The 22,851-nt window shown below is 40.9% G+C and overlaps 1 protein-coding gene across 4 annotated transcripts in view; it reads right to left on the reverse strand.

Moving 5' to 3' along the window:
- Positions 1-22,851, reverse strand: part of STK4 (serine/threonine kinase 4) — a 90,144-nt gene that overhangs the window by 38,075 nt on the left and 29,218 nt on the right. For all 4 annotated transcript variants that reach the window (XM_032838636.1, XM_032838638.1, XM_032838637.1 and 1 more), the window contains 2 exons: positions 22,318-22,504; positions 1,356-1,513 (listed from right to left, as the gene is read on the reverse strand). In XM_032838636.1, the coding sequence (XP_032694527.1) occupies positions 1,356-1,513; positions 22,318-22,504 (345 nt within the window). The remainder of the gene's footprint in view (positions 1-1,355; positions 1,514-22,317; positions 22,505-22,851) is intronic.

The raw sequence follows: 22,851 nt of genomic DNA on the forward strand, positions 1-22,851 counted from the left end.
ACACTGGGACTACGGATCTGAAAGCAATGATTAGAATGGCTGGACTTTCAGGATCTCTAACTACTATAATATTAAAAGAGAGAGAGAGAGAAAAAAAGGAAACTATACCTAGGAATACAGATTTGAGGATTCTGAGGCTTTCTGTCACAGTGATGGTATCACGGTATCTGCTTTCCAGAAGTTATTTATTTCATCTTTGCCTAGAGACTCACTAAACTGAGTAAGTCCTTACAAATATGCCGAAGATAACTATGTGGGCAACAGAGAACAGCAAAGATGATTCAAATCTCACGGCTCGACTAATAACGGAATCAACAAAGAGTTGATAGTAACAGATGATGTAGAACAAGTAAATGAAGGCACACTTGGTAAAGCAAATGAAGCTGGGCTCTGCCGTGGCTTCAGTGGCCATCAGTGTCCCAGCCTCAGGTGACTTACTCCGGTCCTCAGACGCTCTCCATCGCTAGCAGTATCAGCTGTGGCATTCCTGCTCCTGGACGACACTAGACATTATGTTATGGAAGGAGGACGTCATGACCTTGAGGCCAGGCAGTAGGAGAATGGAAAGCCAGGCCTAGAAAGGCCTCCCAGAATCCGGTGATGATGCCCAGTCTGAGTTCTTTTATACACAACAACAGAACCATGACAGAACTTAAGAGTATAATAGTTAAAAATCCCTAAAGAGAAGATTCTTTTCCAAAAATATTCAGAAAAGGAATGCAGACTCCTTAGCTTACTTTTCCCCCCATTTTTTATTGCCTCTACTCATTAAATCTCTGTGAACACTAACAAGTGGCTGTGGTTGAGGGAGAATGTTCCACTGCAAAGAAAGGAAAAACACATCCAGTTTTTCATAAGAAACTGTGGAACAATTTAATATTCATCCTCAGGCAAAATTCAGAGTAATCCTCTCAGAGACCCTAAAATTAGGAAAATGATTACCAGAACAGCCAAAACGCTACAAACCAGCATGAATTGCCCTCCGGTCTAACTCTTAAATAGAAAGTCACAATCCCAAATAAATGATGAAAGACGGTGTGTACACACTCGATGAGTATTTCTTTGACCAATAGCAATTCCAATCTCGACAAAAAGAAAAATGGCAAGTGAATAAAGGATTTTGAAAGCAAAGAAGTTGCCACCAATCAGGAGCTCCAGAAGTGCTCAAGTGTCCGTCAAAATGTCGTCTCAAACTCGTGACGCCCTCAGGCCAGGGGCTACTGCCAGCACGGCCAGGGGCCTGCACTGCATTAGAAGATGCTCTGACCCTTTCGGTGAAGTGAAAGAAGTGGGTACACGATGCGGCAAATAACCCTCCCCAGCAGACACCACTGTCCACTTCCAGCGCTACTTACAAATTCATAGTCTCCATCCTGTGGCACTTTCCAGTCAGAGGAGTTCCTCAGGGGACCAGGTACACTCTGGCCGAAGCTGTTGATCTGATTTTCCTTTTCTTTTTGTTCGAAGTATTCAAGGAAAGATGGTCTGGCAGGCTGCATGGTCTCATCCCTTCCTGAAAACCAAGAACAGTAAAAGGTGAAAAATGGTATCGTTGATTTCAGAGAAGTTTAATAAATACGTCTGTCTCCAGATGGGCTTTAGCCTCTGTGTCGGTGGCTTTTTGTTGGATAAGCACGCCTATGAGAATCTAGTGAAAACCGCAGGGAAATGCACAAATGCTCACTCCAAATGCTTCTTGTGGAATTTCAGAGGATTTATGGGCCCCTAAAATGCAAATGCCCCCTTTTTCAGGGTGGAGAGATTTGGGTGATGTAACAGCTCTGAGTAAGCTGCAAATAGTACTTTGTGGGTCTCCTCGAGCAAAAAGTTCCTATGATATTTAGACTGAAAACAGAGAAGCGAGCAAAGATATGGACTTATCATCTACAGACACAACATTTTCCACAGCTAACGGAGTAGGGAAGGGGAATAATACAGTAGGGTGACTTGCTTTGGATATTCTCATGATCCAATTGGACTAATATTTGCATAAAAAAGCAAATATAAGTAAATCATACTGCATCCACTCCAGGAAATATTATGTAACTTTTAAAACCCTATTTACAAATGACTTACAATAAGGCTAGAAGTTGAAGATAGGATCCAGTATTATATACAGAGTATAATCTCAACTCTGAAAAATCATATACATAGGAGAAAAAAGAGTGGAGGAAAATATACCAAAATGTTAACAGGATTTGTCTCTCACAGTGGATCTCAAGATCTCACGGGGAGATCTTATAAGCTGGGGTGGTCAGGGAAGACTGGTAAGGGGTGCTTAGGTTGGGCCCCAAACCTCCCTGAGGAAAGGATCAGCAGTTATTAGCAGCAGCTGGAAAACGGAGCAGAATACAGCAGTTACTGGTTGGTAACTGGTGGCGAAAAGAAGAATTTTACCTGGCACGCCTTAACAGCCTAGCTAGCTGAACGTACCTACTTCACAGAAGTTCTGCTGCTGATTAGTATCCTAATACTAGAAAGTATGGAAGTTTTTTCCAGGGCTTTCCATGAACATGTGGGTTTATACTGCCCTTTTCCCCAGTAACCAGGAAAAAAGACCAAAAAGGTGCAGAGCTCTAAGAAGTGGATGGGGAGGGGTCTAGAAGATAAAGGCCAGCATGTGCTTCTCTCCAGACATCCTTGTTCCATGCACTCTTATCTCCCGACATCTGCCCAGTCCAGCTTCAAGCCGGCACCCCGAATGCCTCTCAGACATTTGTCATCTCACTTTGACCACTGCCAAGTTCAAGAGCAGCCAATCCCAGACTTGCCCACTTCCAAATGCTGCAAAAAGCCTACTTCACTGTTACCTCCTCACTTATTAGTGATGAAACATAGTGTTTACTAAGACCAGTCAATGAATATGGCTGAATGTGTGTTGTTTTGTTTGTTCTAGGTCCAATAATATTAAGTGCTTTTCATGCTCTTTTATTTTTTATTTTTTTAAAGATTTTACTTATTTATTTGACAGAGAGATCACAAGTAGGCAGAGAGGCAGGCAGAGAGAGAGGAGGAAGCAGGCTCCCTGCTGAGCAGAGAGCCCGATGTGGGGCTCGATCCCAGGACCCTGGAATCATGACCTGAGCTGAAGGCAGAGGCTTTAACCCACTGAGCCACACAGGTGCCCATGCTCATTTGTTTTTAAGTTAAATTTAAGGTATTATTTCATAATCTAATTCTGAAGGAACCACACCAAAATAAAACTTGTCCAAGTGAAGGTGTTTTGGATTTACTGTCCAGTCCTTTTGTTCGGTCCCCTCCTCTGGGCCCAGAACCAACCCTGCAGCAAGCCTACACACAGGCCTGCATCACAGCGAGACTACCTAGTGAGCCTCCCGGAGGCACACAACGGAAGCGGTGTGCCAACTCCCCCCTGCAGACAGCAGACAATGAATGCTCTTTCGGATGGAACCCCCCCCCCCCCTCTAGACCGGCCAACCAGCCAAACAAAACAGAAAGTCCTAAAACAAAACAGAGAGCCCAAATGGCTTTCCAAACAGCTAGTTAGTTAGAAAAAGACTGAATTAGGTCCACACCTCGCACCCTAAATCAGGAAAACTCCACATGGGTAAAGGCTCTGATTTTAAGAATAGGAACCATAAACACTGCAAGAAAACTTATGTGGATGCACTTGAAACTTGGGTGTGGTTTCTGACTATGACAGAAACCCAGATGCAATGAAAAATGGATAAATAAAAACCTTTTGTGTGAAGAAAACACCATACATTTTTAAAAATGAGTAAGCACCCACACAAGCCAAGACAAAAGACAACTGGAGAACTGGATGAAAATATTTGCAACAAGTACCGTACTTTTTTTTTAAAGAATCTTCTTTAAAAAAATTTGAGAATTCTTGGTATTAGGCAGATAAGTTCCTACACACACACACACACACATACGCAATTCCTAAAAATCTACCAAAAGAAGACCAAACAAGGTAGAAAAGTGGGCTTTTGAACAAAGTTGACTTTTGAACAAAGCAGGGGTTAGGGCACTGACCCCCACGCAGTTGAAAATCATGTATACCTTCTGACTCCCCCAAAACTTAACTACTAATGGCCTACTGTTGACTGAAGCCTTACTGAGAACACCAACTGTCAATGAGCTTACATTCTGTGTGTTTTAAGTGTTACATACTGTATTTTTATAACAAAGGAAGCTAAAGAAAAAGTTATTAAGAAAACCATAAGGAAAAGAAAATACATTTACAGTACTATATTGTATTTATAAAAAAAAAAAACAAAACTGCATAAGTGGACCCACAGAGTTCAAACTCTGTTTCTGTTCAAACTCTTGTTGTTCAACTGTATATATACAAAGTAATCCAATTAGTCCTTACACATGAAACAAAATGCTTAGGGTCACACACAGTAAGAGAAACTCAAATCAACTATTTAGAGATGTGATTTCTTACACTTCAAAAGGACACTGAAAAGCCTGACAACAGCTGACCTGCTGGGAAGGCTGGGGGGACACAGGCACACTCATCCATTGCAGAACTGGCATGAAAAATAGTACAGACTCTACAAAGGGGATCTGGCAATAGCTGGACATCAAAGTATGAAACAGGGGAACGTACAAAGAATCTGGGTGTACTGTATTTGAACTGCACGTATGAACATGAGTTCATAACTTAAAAAAAAATTCCAAGCATCTTTCATTAAGAAGCCTTAAAACAATAACACCCCATTATCAATGAGCACACCTGGTACTCAGATCTTGGTTTGCAAATACCATCTCCCACTCAAAGGAACTAAGTTCTCTTACGAAAAACAGGTGACTCCTGGTCTAGGGCAGGAAAAGTACCAAGTGGGCCTGGAACATCTTTTGTGTCATAAAAAGCAAACAATTACTCAAAAACTAATGGGTACATACCAACAGGAAACAGAAGCCACCTTGAGGGGCTCCCACTGGTAAGTTTTGGGACACTTTCAGCACCAGAAAGATCTCACTGAAAAGGAATCTAAGAGCTCAGAGTAATAATCGAACAGTAAAGAGGTTTGGGAGAGAAAGGTGTTGTCAAGAGATTATACCACTTGACAACTGTATTATCAGAATAAAATATCCTCTTTTTTAAGAAATACACACAGATTATCTCCTTTCTTAGAAAATAGACTGTTTGAGAGTAAGCTGCATATACCACACACTAACCCCTCATTACTTCTGTCATTTCATATCTGTTTACCCATTCATCTTTATACATGCAAAGAAATGACTGAATTGAGTTCATTAATAAAAATGGCAACTCCGGATAGAAATAACAGGTAATTTAAAATATGTTCTCCTGTGGAATTGTTACAAAACCCACAAAGGCATTATTTTCCTAAAGCAGCATATCCAACAGTAAAAACTGTATAACCGGTACTCTATATTTCTATGATTCTTCACTTGTTCAGTTGCAATACAGGTGGATCTTAGAAATTTAGGTCTCTAAATCAGAGATGAAACATTAAAGATAACCTTTCTGTGGTCTAATTCTAAATCGTATCATAAAAATCAAAGGAATGTTTGTTAAGTCAGAGTATAATCATTTGTCTAATTTCTATCACTGTTTTTTTTTTTTAAGATTTTATTTATCCATTTGACAGACAGAGATCACAAGTAGGCAGAGAGGCAGGCAGAGAGAGAGAGGAGGAAGCAGGCTCCCTGCAGAGCAGAGAGCCCGATGTGGGGCTCGATCCCAGGACCCTGGGATCATGACCTAAGCCGAAGGCAGAGGCTTTAACCCACTGAGCCACCCAGGCGCCCCTCTATCACTGTTTAAATGAGAAAACGAAATACGTGGTTTCTTTGTATTTCAGTTTTTTCTCTTATTTGATGAAGACAGCCCTTCCCAGGTCAGCTGAAACTTTCTAGTATTTTTTTTTTTTAAGATTTTATTTATTTGACAGGACAGAGAGATCACAAGTAGTGAGAGAGGCAGACAGAGAGAGGAGGAAGCAGGCTCCCCACTGAGCAGAGAGCCTGATGCAGGGCTTGATCCCAGGACCCTGGGATCATGTCCTGAGCTGAAGGCAGAGGCTTCAACCCACTGAGCCACTCAGGCGCCCTCTTTCTAGTATTTTTGACGGTAAATCACCAACTATTATTTGTCACTTTCAACAACTAAAGGGTCAGAAGTAAAAACTATCTAAAACATCTTTGCTTTCTTTCACCTTTCGATACTGATAACCAGGGACTTGATTATACCCGATATTTACTAGAGACCAAAGTTCCAAAAACTAGACAGGATTTTGCAATAAGAGAGTTTTGTTCTAATCACACATTCAGACATGAGCTGGAAGTAAAATTCACATGTAAATTCACAAAATGTAATTATAGTCAAATAATTAAGTGCTCACATGTATCAGATTACAAAAAAGCTAAAGTTGATTTTGGAGACAGCACTAAAAAATCCCTATCCTGGGGTTCAAACATCTAGATTTTGGTCTCACTGTAAGATCTGGGAAAACCACAGGTTCCAAGTTACAAAAAGAGGTCACTGGACCATTACTTCTTTTGTCCCTTTGCAGCTCTGAAAATGTCATAATTCTAGGAGTTGGCAAGTAGCTCATGAAAATGTATTTATGCTCAGTTACCAATAACCACTGAAAAACAGTTCTTATCTCCAGAGGGATCATGACACTTGATAACCTCTATCTAAAATGTGCCCAGGAGCACCTGGGTGGCTCAGTCAGTTAAGCGTCTGACTTGAGTTTCAGCTCAGGTCATAATCTTAGGGTCCTGGGTTCAAGTCCCATGTCAAGCCCCACGTTAGGCTTCCATGCTCAGCACAGAGTCTGCCTGTCCCTCTTTCTCTGCTCCTCCTCTCGCTCACACATGCTCTCTCTCTCTCTCTCTCAGGTAAGTAAATAAATAAAACCTTTAGTAAATAAAATATGCCACAACTGAGATGTGTATGGGCATAAACCAAAGATGAGACCAAAGCAAAAAGTTAGGACTTAACAAAATACTTGTGACAAGACTGTCTCTGACTCTGAGTTTTGTTGTTGTTGTTAATGGGCTTATTCTGGAGGGAGGGAAGGAGCAGGGAAGTCTTTCTTAAAACAGATGGAAGAGGTGACCACATTTTTCTTGGCCCAAATTGTAATAAAGATATCACCTAGAGATGCTGGTCATAAAAATGTTTTCTATAACTAAAGCTGAAGACATGAATGAATCAACCAGTAAGGGAAGCCAACTCAACTGGCAAGAATCAGCATGCATTCCAAAAAAAAAAAAAAAAAAGGTGTATTTGTGATTCCTGTATCTAGTCATTCCAGAAATTAACTGCCTGCACCACAATACTGTATGTGTTAGAGTGCTTCTCGGATTAAGTTCATATGAAGCAGTCAGAGCTCCTGCTGTGACCAACATCTTCTCACTAACACTGTAATTAAGTTATAGCACTTGTTCTCACTCTGAGTTTATAGACTGAAAAGAATTTTCAGTAACAGTATCTGCTTTACTGTAATAATGAACATCTTAGATAGGATGTTTGCAAAAAATGACCATGATCATTTCCGCCCAGTATCCTCCACCTGTTGCCCTCCCACAGGGACTGTGGGTCTGGCCATGTGACACACTTTGGCCATTGAAACAAAGCAAAAACCTTGTAAGCAGGGACTTGAGAAGTGCTTCCCCATCCTACTACCACATAAATAAAAATGAGTGAGCCTGCTGGATGGCAAAATACCATGTGGCGTAAGGCCTCAGTCAACAGACTATCTTGGGTCTTCATGTGTCAGCCAGCCCCGGCCACCATCACAGCAGCTGGTACTAAGCCTGGGAAGGCAGCTGCGTTCCTCGCTATAGTACCAGTGCAGTGCTGCAAAGAAAGACCACTAGGTTTGAAATGGTTTGTTACACAGTAAAAACTAACTGAGATGCTGTCTCTCTCTCTGTCCCTCACACATACATATACACATACACACAGCTCTGTATCTACAAAAGGAGTTCTAGTCTTTGAGAACGCAAGTTCAAAGTCAACTAAGGTTTACTGAATACTTTCTAAGTTCCAGGCTTTTGATGAGGTACTTTTGCATGATATTCCCATCCAAACTTCATGAATACCATGTAAATGAAGGAGGGAGGGAGGAGGACCTGCCCTTATTAGGCACACAAGTACTAGACGATGTACCATTTCACGTAGTCCTCAAATCTTTAGAGGTATGTATTATTACTTCCACCTTACAGATGAGAAATCTGCCTACGATTATGCAGCTAGTTACCAACAAGGACAGGACGTGAACCCTGATCATCAGATTTTAAGACTCAGGAGCTGCATCTCATACTGCAAGTTCTCCAAAATCAAAATGAAAACTCTCCTGACATGTCAGAACTGCCACTAGATTGAGTGTAGAAAGAGTGGGGGAACGGAATTTTCCCAGGAACCTTATCTTTGAACTTTTTTTTTAGCACTGCTGAGCTAGATGATCAAGTGTGCTGGACAACAGCCTGTCCGTACTGAAATAAGAGAATCAGTCCAAGCTGATTAAAGGCAACACTGTCCCTGGGGCTTCGACTGGCTGGTGGGCTTTTTGTTTCAATGTGAGCTAGGGTATATTTTCAGATGTATCCCAGGAAAAGAAGATGTTCAGCTGAAAGATAACACCAGAAACCTGAAGCCGAGGAGAGAATGGACTGAGCTTAGAAAAGTCAAACTTCCCAAACAGCCATCTCTTGCTCTGATTCTTTTATCTAACGCAGGAAATGCATGAATTCCTGTACTATGAATGACCCGTTTTTCTTTGCAAGCGGCATTCGGCAAGCTCAATGGACAATCTGTCTAAGCTCACAGACCGGGGTTGAAGTCATAAGCAAATGTATTCCATATTCACTTTTCTCTGAAAAATGCTATATAAAAACAGAAGGACCCAACCACCCAATGTCCATCAGCTGAAGAATAGGTAAATAAAATGCAGTATAGACACACAATGGAGTATTATTCCATGATGAAAAGGAATGAAGTACTCACACACACTCACACGGGCTACAACACGGATGAACCCTAAAAGTATTATGCTAAGTGCAAAGAGCCAGTCACAAAACACCGTATATTCTATGTTCAGAATAGGCAAATCTGTAGAGACAAAAAGTAAGTTAGGACAGAAAACAGGAGATGGCAAGTCACTGCTAATGCGTATGGAGTTTCTTCTGGTGGTGACCAGAATTCTCTAAAATTAGAGTGTCAGCAAAACAGTGGAATTATTCAGCCACTACATGGATAAACCTTGAAAACATTAAGTGGAAGAAGCCAAACACAAAGGCCACGTTCTGTATGATTCGAGAACAGGCAAATCCACAGAGACAGAAAGCAGATGAATGATCGCCTGGCGAGAGGGACACGGGGGTAACAAGAAGTGTCTGCTACCAGGACTATGGGTTTCTTGGAGGTGTGAAGAAAATGTCTGGAATTTGACAGTGGCTATGGCTGCACAACCTTGTTAATACACTAAAACCCCCCAGAACTACATTACTTTAAAATGGTGAATTTTATGACAGGTGAATTATAGCTCTCTTTTTTGTGAATTATATCTCAATTAAAAAATACATTTATAAAAATCAGATTGCGGTGATGGTTGCACAACTCTGTAAACATACTAAAATGCATTGAATTGTATACTTTTTAAAAATTTTTTAAAATTTTTTTATAAACATATAATGTATTATTAGCCCCAGGGGTGAACTGTATACTTTAAATGAGTCAATTACATGGTATGTGAGTTACAGATCAATAATTCAATTTTTTTAAAAAAGAGGAAGGACCCCTTTCCTCTACAATCTACTTTGGTTTCTGGATTCATATATGCTATGGCACAATGCCAGGGTAGTCAGAACTGGGAAAGAGCTTGACCAAAGACTGAAGCCAGTCTTTTCCTTTGGAGTGACCACCTGCTGGGTGTTCAACTTCATGCCCTTTCATGTTTACGTTCATTTTTATAAGACTGTCACTAAGTAAACCATAATGGTCACTACTCTGACCTTAATGGCCACAATAATAACTCTTTTCTACCTTAGTTTTGTTTGAAATTAGAACAGTAGGCTAAGCCTGCATTTTCTTCTGTTTCATCTATGAGTATCTGCAAGAAAAAACTCGAGTAATCCCTCAAATGTCTCCTTCTGGCCTGGAATACTGTGCCTTATCAGAGGGTTGTCTGTCTTGATTTTTAATCTAACCTTTATTAAACTTTGTTTTTTTGTGTGTTTTTTGTTTTTGTTTTTGTTGCTGGGCACCTAAGTGCTTTCTGCATAGTAACTCATTTCATTACACAAGTGACTATCCAAGTTTCTATGTCTGGTCATAAATATTCCTTTGAATGTTCTTTGAAACCACGAAGAACTGCTGGAATTGTAAGTTATAAGATTCCCTGGAGGCCAACTAGAATAACTCTTCCAGTTAAACCAATTTTGACAATTGCGTCTATGTAAATCGACGGGACTTCTGGGCTGTGGCGCTCACTTCTTTAAGTTTGATGAGCTGCCACGTATCGATTCAAAGGGATCTAAATCCAAATTTCAAAGGGTTACTAACTAGAGCAATAGAGGCAGCGTATCTAAAAAGATACAGAAGGTTGACAAGTGAAAATGAAAAGGGAAGACCAATTAGGAAATGTACTGCAAACATTTCCTAATTGGTCTTCCCTTTTCTGGCCTTTTCGAACTCCACATCATCCCACTGACTCTCCTAAAAAACCACCTTGTTCTATCACCTTTCTGATCAAAATGTCTTTATATTACCCTATGACCAAGAGAATCAAGTTCAAACTTAGTGTGGCATTCAAGGTCCTTCCATAGCTGGTAAAAAGCCAGTTCAGCCAAATTGAATATTTAATATATATATTTACATTCCTGACTTTGCACCTGCTAAAACCTCCCCCAGCCTTTCTGCACATCTAGGTCCTTGCTTTCCTTCTCACAAAACCTTTAATACTTGTCTGTACCACTTACCCAGCATTTAGCCTAGAATTATATTACCTCCATATACAGAGATCCTATATTCCCAACTAAGTTATCATCATCAAATACGACTATGTAAAGCATCCAGAGTAATGTCCCAGACATATAAGGAATTACAATGAATAGTTACAGTGTAACAGACACTCCATAAATACTAGATAATGATGACAAATATCATCTTCCCCTTTAAACCTATTTTAACCTATTTTAAACCCCTTTAAACCTAACTCCTGGTCAGCAGCAAATGCCTCATTTGATTTTTGTACACTATACAGTAATGATGCAAGTGATTACCTAATAAATACTTTTTGTTTGGCATTAGATATTTATTGTTAACAAATACAGATTCCAACTTGCTACTTTTTACAGCATAAACACTTGAGAATCATCTTTTTCTATGTAGAGCCATTTAAGTTGAACAAAATGCATCTCCAGGGGTGCCTGGGTGGCTCAGTGGGTTAAAGCCTCTGTCTTCAGCTCAGGTCATGATCCCGGGGTACTGGGATGGAGCCCCACATCGGGCTCTCTGCTCAGCGGGGAGCCCGCTTCCCCCTCTCTCTCTGCCTGCCTCTCTGCCTACTTGTGATCTCTGTCTTTCAAATAATAAAATCTTTAAAAATAAAAAATGGATCTCCATTCCTTTGCTGAACAAGAAGAGGCAGGTCAGAACAGCTTAGAGCACCAGAGAAATATATTCCCTTAACCAGTCACAACTGATTTGTCTACCTCTTAGGCATAAGAGCCAAAGCATATCTTTTAGGACTCATTTTCCCTTGTTCTTCATTACTTTTGTGCTACTGCTCTCTGTCTTGGAAAATACATTTCCCCCATGGCTGTTCTTGGCTCTCCTTTCACCAACTTAACTATAATGTAGTACCTTATCTTCCCAAAAACATAGGCCTTGAGCCCTTCGCCCAGGTCACACTGAGATTTGCTACTTTCATATCCTAATATGTGGTCTGGCAGGGTGTTTCCAATGAATTTTCAGGCACCACGTGTCTGTGCTTTTTGGCTCATCCCAAAAGAATCAAGAATGTTAATGGTTTCCAAAGATAAAATTGAGCCCAGCATCTGGACACAATTAGGAAAACTGCATAAACAATTAGGATTTAGTCTCCACTCTGGCAAGATGACCTTGAACTATTTGTACAATTGTGAGAAAAGTCTAAGGGCCAAGAGCCCACTCTTCTCCTGTAAATCCCACCCAGCAGAAAGCTGCTGATAAATGCATGGTGAACCGCAGCGATTATCTTTCAGGGAGAGAAAAAAATCCAGGCAGTAAGAAATGCCACAGTATTAAGATAACAGTTTGAAACTTAACAAAAGAAGGCTCAGGTGGATCCAAAGTCTAGCCTTCTTTAAAATCTGACATCTTGTATTTTGAGCTATTTAACAGATTCTCAAAACACCTGTATCTTATTGCCAAGGAATGTGAAACACACGCACACACACACACAAACACCCACTCACTTGCTCTCATCACAGCACATTTCTAAAACATTACTGAAACTGACAGGTAACCTTCCTTTAGTTCGACCATTTTCTTTTTCTTTTATTTTTTTAAAGATTTTATTTATTTATTTGCCAGAGAGAAAGAGGGAGAGAGAGGGTTCGTACAAGCAGGGGGAGCGGCAGGCAGAGGGAGAAGCAGGCTCCCCACTGAGCAAGGAGTCTGATGTGGGACTTGATCCCAGGGCCCCAGGATCATCCCCAAGCTGAAGGCAGACACTTAACCAAGTGAGCCACCCAGGCATCCCAGTTCAATCATTTTCATGCCAGTTGCACAGGCAAAGAGGCAGCACTTACAAAACACCATTAGAATGAAGTATGAAAACATAAAAATACATAAAACATAACTAGCAAGAGAAAACGAATTAGGATGAGAAAAGCAGCTTTGGTTGAAGGAACATGTAGGCCCAATTAAAAAGCCACTGTCAGTCATTAAAAGACCCATGAACTTACATTACTTACCATTTTCAAGCATTTACAGGCTCAGTATTTTACATACATTAATTCATATCATCTTAACAGCACTACAAAGTAGGAACTTTTACGGCCCATTTTTTTAGGCAAGGAAACTGAGGCTCAAAGAAAAGGAAGTAACTTGCCAAGGCAGAACAAAGTTGTTTATAAGATTCTGAGCAAGTTACTTTCTTTTTTTTTTTTTTAAGATTTTATTTATTTATTTGAAAGAGACAGAGCAAGACACAGCGAGAGAGGGAACACAAGGAGGAGGAGTGGCAAAGGGAGAAGCAGGCTTCCCACTGAGCAGGGATCCCGATGCAGGGCTCAACCCCAGGAGCCTGCAATCATGACTTGACCCGAAGGCAGACGCTTAACGACTGAGCCACCCAGGAGCCCCAAGATGCTGAGCAAGTTTCAGAGCAAAGATTCTGACTCCAAAAATCAATGTTCTTTCCATGATCCCTTTTTCTTTCTCCTACCCTTATTAAGAGATACATTTCTAACAAAATGAACTGTTTTACGTTTTAGCTTTGATATGTGTACCTATACCAATGCATATGAAACTCTCAGATACTGCTGTGAGCGGCAAAGACACACACGGACACTTAATATTCTCCGGCGACAGTTTTAAACATCCTGAGGAGATCAGAAATTGGGACACTAAGGCTACTGTGGTAAAAGAAGGGTTAAAATACCTGCAGTACTTATGTCCTATTTACCATCCTTGCAAAATGCTATCACTGGAGTCAGGGAGAAAGACCGAGAACACACAAGGAACACAGCGTTTTAACGCTCCTCTCCAAACAACTGCAGGTGTCAAGAAAATAGGCTTTGAGTCAAGAATTTCCATCTTCTGCAGCTCTGAAAGTAGTATCTGATGGATGGTGTTGAAATAAAATCATTTCAACAGGAGCCGGGGCTTTGGTTTTGACATGAGGAAACTTATGGCTACAATAGGGGCCTTCATGAGACTTGGGAATTTTTGGAGAACTACAAACACACAGTGTTTTCACCACGTAATACTATCACAGGAATTTGCCCAAACTGCACTCCTGAGTTGTCCTAACATAAGTATGCCATTCACTTTAATATTCTATTTCCAAGAGATTAATTTGGCCATTGCTCTAGAATAAAAATTGGAAATTTCTCAATGGTATGCAAGTTTTAAATAGAAATCACCCACTTACTCCCTTTCACAGAGTCTAATTTGAAAGGTTTAAGTCAGAACTTGGACACTGGAAGATGGAAGTTTCTTTTTTTAAGATTTTATTTATTTATTTTGACTAAGAGAGAGCGCATGCATGTGCAGGCCGGGGGAGGGGCAGAGGAAGAGGGAGAAGCAGGCTCCCTACTGAGCAAGGAGCCCAATGTGGGACTGGATCCCAGGACACTGGGATCATGACCAAAGCTGAAGACAGATGCTTAACCGACTGATTCACCCAGGTATCCCTGGAAGACGGAAAGATTGATGCCACGGATTCAACCCTTTTAAACTAGAATGCCCACTACCACCTCTACTATTCAACACTGTACTGAAGGTCTTGGTAAGAAAGAAAAATATATAAGGATCAAAAGAAAGAAGTAAGATTGACTTCTGTATATTCAGTATGGAACAGATTAGGTGAAAACTAAAGAGGCAACAAAACTATAAGTTGCCATTATTAATATACTTTGAAACACAAGTAACGTTCCCCAAGTCAGCTCTGTACCAGAATTTTAAGTTTTATTTAAAATTTTTATTTAGTTCCTTGGTTAGCCATTTTAGCCGATGATGATTTCAAAACTACATCCACAGCACTGTGCTGCAGAAAGAAAGCGTCAGTTCTGGTGAAGGTCTACTGAGAAATCCGGGAAGAGAGAGGAAAAGTTTAAACTATTTTGAGACGTTTTGGCAGACTTCAGTTTTATTTGAACTTCACCAAGTATGAGGTATCCAATTTCCTACCTAAATAAAATAAAGACACTGTCCTAGTGTTGCTGCACTTACTTAAAATAGATTTTAAAATAAATAAACGACAGTCTTGAGGGAGAATAAAGCCTACTACAGAAAGGGGATTTGTGAACGTAGGTGGGGGCGGGGGGGGGGGGACAGGGGGAACACACCATTCTAACCATGACCTGTTACAGAGCTCCCTCTGCTGGTCCAGAGAAAGAACAACAATCCTAACACTGACCTACAACCTCTCCTCTGAGTTCAAATCTTTGGGGCAAAGTTCTTGTCTTCAGATCTTTGGGGCAAAGTTCCTGTATAGCTCTTACCAAAAAAAAAAAAAAAAAAAAAAAAAAAACAAAAAACCACACTTAAATACACAAATAGAAGACATCTTCCCAAATCCCCAAACTGATATTTTATCCAGACACAAGTTTTCAAAGTACTGCAGACTGCGTTCCACGGTTCTTAGAAGTTCCCGAGGTCTCTTGTTAAGACGGCCGGGTCTCACCCCACTCTGATCCCCTCCCTCTAGCTGCAAATGGATTCTTTCTTGTAGATTCAGATATACACAACCACAACTTGCTCCCTGACACAGAATCCACTGTTAAGCCTTACCATCACAGGCAGGCTCCCTCAGAGAACCACCTGTCCTTCGCTACTGAACTGCTGGGGAAACTTGTAGAGCGGCCAGGTAGTCACACAACCAGCAAAGCAGAGGTACATTCCTGCAGGCTGGAGCTCACCGACATATAATCTGTAACATGAGCCTCAACCACTTAATAAAAAGGCTCTGCTAAAGTGGGAATATAACATAATAAGCTTTGAAATCAAACATTATCTGGCTTGAAGCCTCCGCTTTTCTGTTACTCACTGTGTGATCACGAGCAAGTTACTTAATCTCTTCGCAATTTCATTTCTGCTGCTATAAAATGGGAGGTGGCTATATTTACCGCACAGCATGATACTAATGATTAATACGGGAAACGCTCGCCAAGGATTAAGCACAATGCCTGATACATATTAAGGGCTTAATCATTAATGGCTATTAACGGTTATAATGCTTATCTTCCTGAGTAGAGTAAACGAAGAATTTATATATAATACATAATTGGTTCTAGGAAAAAGAAAAAGATTATCTCTGGAATCTCCTCAGAAGCCAGCCCCCGTCTGAATCATGAATTTTGATGAGCTTTGTATTAGCTCTAATGCCCACGCATGTAAGGGTGGGCTTCCAAACAAGATGGAAGTTCAGTAGAAGGAAAGGAGCACAGACTCTGGACTTTGGATTACCAGCACTGGCACTTACTTGCTATGTGACCACAAGCAAATAACAATCTCTCTATCAAGTCTTCCCTGGTGGAGAAAGTAGAGACCTAGCCTCACTATAGACAGTCCAAGACGACTGAATGGGCAGAAGTACTAGAGGCCCCCTCCGTCTCTGAACACACGAAAATTCAAGGCTTAACAAAACAGAAACATTGTAGTGCTCAAAACGAGAACAGGAAACTCTGCGAATGGCAAAAGCAACAGAGGAACCCAAAGCACTGAAGCGAATGGCCCACCGGGAAAACCAAACCACAGAGACTAGTTTTAAGCCTGGTGTGGGAACAGGAACTGGGATAAAGACAGGAGCCAACACGCGTCTATAAAAAGGAAGCTAGAACTCAATTCCCAGCACAAAGAAAGAAGCCAGGACAAACTACTCACAAGCTCAAGGACATGGCTTAGGAATGGCTTCTGCCTGTGTGAGGGGTGGAAAGAGTCAACTTCTAGAAATGTAATATCACAAGCACACTACAGAAACGAGAAATAATCCGAGACTCCTGGAATGAAATACCCCTTAGGGCCCCAAAGGGACACCCGTGCAACTCAAGGAACATAAGAGACCTCCGAAGAAGATACTTCCCAATGAAGATAAGCCCACAAACAAAAATCACAAAGTGAAAGAAGAAATCTAACAGCATGAGAAATAGCAGACACAATAAACAGCAGAAATTAGACCCAAGAAACTCAAGATAATAGACTGATCTAAAAAATACCTTATGAGCACCTGGGTGGCTTAGTCAGTTAAGTGTCCAACTCTTGGTTCCAGCTCGGGTCATGATCTCGAGGTTGTGGATCAAGCCCCACATGGGTGGGGGGAGCTAAAAGGGCTCGCTGAGCTGAGCATCGAGCCTGCTTGGGATTCTCTCTCATCTTTCCCTCTGCCCCCCCGCCCCGTTCTCTGTTCTCTCTCTCTCAAAAAATATTAATTAATTTTTAAAAAACCTTAAAATAATATTCAAAGAGATAAACGAATAATATTTGTAATATAAGACTAGAATACTACAAAAGAAAACCAGATCTAAAAATAACTAATTAGGGGCACCTGGGTGGCTCAGTGGGTTAAAGCCTCTGCCTTCGGCTCAGGTCATGATGCCGGGGTCCTGGGATCGAGCCCCGCATCGGGCTCTCTGCTCAGCTGGCAGCCTGCTTCCTCCTCTCTCTCTGCCTGCTTCTCTGTCTATCTGTGATCTCTGTCTGTCAAATAAATGAATAAAATCTTTTAAAAAAATTAAAAAATAAAAATAATTAAAACTTCTAGGAAGCAGGGCACCCTGGGTCGCTCAGTCAGTTAAGCATCTGCCTTTGGCTTAGGTCATGATCCCAGGGTTCTGGGGTCAGACCCCGACATCGGGCTCGCTGCTCAGCAGGGAGCCTGCTTCTCCCTCTGCCCCTCCCCTGCTTGTGCTTGTTCTCTCTCTCTCAAAAAAATAAATAAAATATTAAAGAAAAAAAAAACTTCTAGGGAGCAAAAAGTTTTTCTATGAAATAAACTCCATGTCTGGGTCAAACTGTTGATTTGACACAGCTAAAAAAGGAATGATAGAATTAGAAATAAATCCAGAGAAAACACCCAGAAAGTGGCACAGAGACTTAAAACATGGGTAATAAAAAGAAGAAGTAGATACAAAGGGAGAAACCAAGTCCTCTGATAGCTATTATCTTGACAGAATGTAAAGTGGTACAAACTTTAGAGGGCAATACAGCAGCGTCACAATGTGACAATGACACATGAAACTATTCAAATACTTCTGAAAACTTTGTCAGGAAAAGCAACATTTATATGTAAGAAGATCCCCCTGGTGAAAAATTATGAACAACCAAAATGTCTAGCAACAGATAAATGATTTAAAAACCTTGTTAAGTGTGATAAATATAAAAAAGGGGTTTTGCAGCGCCTTGGAAAATGCATACACTTACTGAGTGGGAAATAATCAGAAAACAGAGTATCTAGGAAAATTATTACCATATAGGAATCATATAGGTGCATAGTCAAAAACAGGCATTCTTTATTGGAGTGAGAGGGTAAACTACTCTAACAGTTGATTGATTCATACTGTTGTAATAATGTTGGTATAATAATTTTTAATATAGTAAATGAGAATAGGAGCAAATGAAATTAACTTTTTAAAGACAAGGAATAAACTTTTAGAAAGATCTGTAAAATACAGTCAATTGTCAAAAAGTGTACCAAAAATTTCAGAAAAGTGTCTGACCTAGATGTCTTACACAAATTATGTATGTGAGCCTTCCAATTTTCTTGTTACTGTTTCTTTAAAACTAGAAAAGAAAATGAGGTTCTCTGAAACTAATGCAAACAGCTATAGGGATAGGTCTTTTTTGTTGTTGAGTTTATCAAGGGTAATAGTTATAATTTTTGAGAATTAAACATTTCGCAGGTCAAAGAAGACACTAGATGAAAGCCTATTTATTTTCACAAATTTCAACTTCTAGAAACTTCAGTTCTATATTAGTCATGAGTTATACAATCCTTATAAATGTGTGGACTATTTGCGCTCTAAGAAAAAAGAAAAGTACATAAATTTAATAATTCCTTAATTTTACTAATTAAGGCATGGAGGCCTGTACAAGGAAAGTGACTTCTCCAAAACAACACAGAGAGCTAGCCTCTGAGCCAACCTTGGTCAGACAGTCTTTAAATGTTTAAAACTAATTCTGAAGAAATGGTATGATCTCTGAGATTTGCATTAAATTAATTGACTTTATTTTCTTTGGGGGAGCCTGAGGTATGATGGGCAGTGAGTTAATCAGGTTTGAAACTGGGTGACAGGTCCACTGGGGTCAGTCATGGTATTATTCTGTGCAATTATGCACATTTTAATTTCTCATGATGAAAAAGTTTAAGTAATATCTAAAATAGTAAGTGGTTGAGATCTCAAAATAAGTGGCATATCTGTCAAACCTGTGGCCCAAAAACAGAATTACCAGACATGTAGCAGATGACTGGTGACCTGAGTTTATTTAATGTCACTCAGCTGTGACTGCTGAGGTTTTTAAACGGTTTTCCATCATGACTGTAATAAAAGATGCATGTTTCTCATTAGACACGCGAAACTACCCAAGCTCAGAAATTGAACAAACAACCCACTGAATGAATTAGCACTTTAAATACATTTGGAAAATTACATTTGGAACAAAATTAATTCTTTAAATAAAAAAAAGGGCAGATTTTCCACAACATGCGCATGCACAACAGATGTTAATGAACCCACCTCGCTACACTACACGGTGATTATAATCATCTGTATGATTAAAGCCCTTAAAACAAGCAGAAGATAAAGCACTCAGAGTCAATGAAAAGACTAGAGGTCAGCACCTCTCCTTACTGCAAAACCTTCCTAACAAATCACACTGGCTACTTAAAAACAAAACAAAAAACACTAAATTTAGTAAATAGCATTCACTTGATTATTTACGTAACAGACAACACATTTCTAGGGTGCTTCGATCTGGAGAGTAGGGAATGAAACATATCCAAGAACTCTAAATGAGGTAAGAATCTAAAGCGACTAGCAGAATGACAATGCTTTTATAAACTCTTATAAATATCCATTTTTTTAAGGTTCCCCTCATGCTCATGCCCCCTCTCTTTGTGAAGTTAATAAATAAAATCTAAAAAATAAAATAAGGGGCATCTGGGTGACTCAGTCAGTTAAGTGGCTGCCTTCGGCTCAGATCATGATCCCAGGGTGCTGGGATGGAGCCCTGCATCAGGCTCCCTGCTCGGTGGGGAGCCTGCTTCTCCCTCTCCCTCTGCCTGCCACTCTGCCTACTTGTACTCTCTCTCTGTCAAATAAATAAATAAAATTTTTTAAAATAAATAGTAAAAAATAAAATAAAATATATATAATCCTACCACCAATAACTACTTTTAATAACTGATTTATTTACCTCCAACCTTTCTGGGTTTTCTTTCAATCTTTTTTCTATGTATACATTATATGTATATGTAATTTATCTTCTTACTTTTATAAAACTGGTATTTTTAAAAATAATTATCTTCTTACTTTTATAAAACTTTTATAAAACTGCTATAATTTTGCTTCTTTCTTTCCTCACTTAATATATCATAAGTACTTCCCTAACTCACTAAATACTCCCCCGCCCCCCGCCCCAGGGGGAACCTGAGTGGCTCAGTGGGTTAAAGCCTCTGCCTTCAGCTCAGGTCATGATCTCAGGGTTCTGGGATCGAGCCCCTTATCAGGGTCTCTGCTCAACGGGGAGCCTGCTTCCTTCTCTCTCTTTGCCTGCCTCTCTGCTTACTTGTGATCTCTGTCTCTCAAATAAATAAATAAAATCTTTAAAAAAAAAAAAATTCCCCCCAAAACAGGGTTTTTATTATTTCTGTATGGTATAATAGTCCCTCTTAAGGATGTACCATAAATTTATTTAACCAACCATCTGCTACAAAACATTTAAATTAATCCAGATTTTTCTTTTTTTACAATTATAAGTAACATGTTTGGAAAAATTCTTGAATATAATTTGTCTCAATCTTCGATTATTTTCTTGGACCCGATTCCTAGAAGTGGAATGTACCGGGTCCAAGGTCTGAACCTTTTAAACTCTTGATGCATACCGCGTTCCAGAAAAGTTATACCAATTTACACATCCATCACCACTCCTACTTACTCTCCCATCACCTGTATCCTTCTGACCAGAATCCAAACACAGATAATGAGCCATGGCCCCTAAAGAGAAAAAGGAAAAAAGAAAACCCTTTCTCTTCATAAACAAAGGGCTGATTATAAATACACAGACCTGAAAGGTGAAAAGCAGAGGGTGTTGCCTGGGGCCCAGAGCCTAGATCTGCTCGCTCCGGTCCCAAGAAAGCAGCTGCAGGCCCCTTGCACTGGTCCACCCTCCTCTCGCCCGCTGCACCTCTGGGTACACCACCCCCTCTGTTGGAACACCTCCGCCTGCCCTACTCACTGCCAACCCTCCTGCTTTTCCTCCAGAATTCTTCAGTAATCCCCAATGCAGACTGAACACTTTTCCACTCTGCTTTGACAAGAGCCTAGATTACCTCTATTTTAGAACTTGTTTCACACGCTAAAGTGTAATTAACTAATGGTCCGCCCACTACACGAGACAATGAGTTCCTTTGGGGAAAGGACTGTCTCTTCAGCACCTGGCAAAGTCCCTGGGACACAGCACTGAAGAAAAATTCATAAATGAATTCATCACAAAGCAGGGAGTCTAGAGCAAGGGTTAGAGAACTTTTTCTGTAAAGAACCAGAGAACAAACATTTCAGGCTTTGCGGGCCACACGGTCTCTGTCACAACCACTCACTCTGCTTCTGTGGCACAAAAGCAGTCACAGACAATATGTAAATGAATGGACACGGCTATGTTCTGATAAACGTTTACTGCCAAAACCAGGTGGTGGGCTGGATTTGGCCTGTGAACCATAGGTTGCTGCTCCCTGGTTTAAAGGAAGGACCTTTAAACTTTAAAAAGTTGGGGAGGAAAGATAATGAAAAGATCATAAAGACTTAAGGCTATGAAAGGCTCAGGCTAAAATGTGCATCCAGAACTCAATTATTACCATTTGTACTCCAAATTCCTTTCCTCTGTGAGTTGGCCTGTGATGCAGAGTAAGGAACGGGAAACAACAGAAGATCAGAGGAGATGACAGCAGCCTGAGATGGGAGCCAAGCCCTAGTGTCAGGCCACGGCCACAGAAGAAAAAGGATGAGCAGGGTAAGAAGTGCAGCAGAGATTCAACTAGAAGGGATGCGAGACTTTCAAACCTGGACAGTCATCCTAACTACTGGCTATCAGAAAACAGAAAATAGACTGAAGACATCTATAGTAAATAGTTCAGAGTCTCAACACACTTTGAATTATGCATCAAAACAATACACGGGCTTGCCTCCGCGGAACAAAGGAGGAGAAAAGGACAACATTCAATGAGAGCTGGCCGTTCTGGTTCCGAAGAAGGTCCTTCCTCACTGCTGATGCGTTCTTGCCTCTGCTGTCTCAGGCCAACTCTCCTCTCCTGCACCCCGCCCTGCCCTCACCCTGCACAACCAGAAAACGAGTCCAGCCTGAGCCCGTGTGGACCACAAGGGCCTATTTTCTCTGCAATGCGCAGGGGTTGTCTGAGGAGAGAGTACATTTAAGCAGAGCCTTACTTTTCATGGTCCCTTCCTCTTCCTCATCCTCTGCGTTGATCACCATGGTGCCCAGCTGCGATGGCAATGTGTCCCCGTGCTCGATCATAGTGCTGGCTCCGTCACTCGCGGTGCTGGCTACCCGGACAGTACCCATCTCATCACCTGCTGCTCGAACCATCGTGCCGGAGTCCATCTCATCCTCCTCCTGCGAGAGGGCAAAACCTCAAATCAGGCCCGACTGGATCAAAAGGCCTGAGGCTTTGGAATTACTATTATTGATCTCAGTGCAAGCATTTCAGGATTTGATGCCAACTGGGGTGCTAGACCCATACCCCTGAGAACTGAGAGCACTCTTACTTAACCAAAGAAGATCATAAAGTCAGCCAGGCAAGAGTGGCATATCTAACCCGGGAGGACCCTCTCCCTCTCCCCTTCCTCTCTCTTTCATAAGAGTTTCACAACAGAGGGGTGCCTGGCTGGCTCAGTCAGAGGAGCCCATGGCTCTTGATCTCAGGGTCATGAGTGTGAGCCCCTGTGAGTACAGCCATTTTT

This window comes from Lontra canadensis, unplaced genomic scaffold (assembly GCF_010015895.1).
Source record: "Lontra canadensis isolate GAN:19392208 unplaced genomic scaffold, GSC_riverotter_1.0 scaffold105, whole genome shotgun sequence".
Lineage (NCBI taxonomy): Eukaryota > Metazoa > Chordata > Mammalia > Carnivora > Mustelidae > Lontra > Lontra canadensis.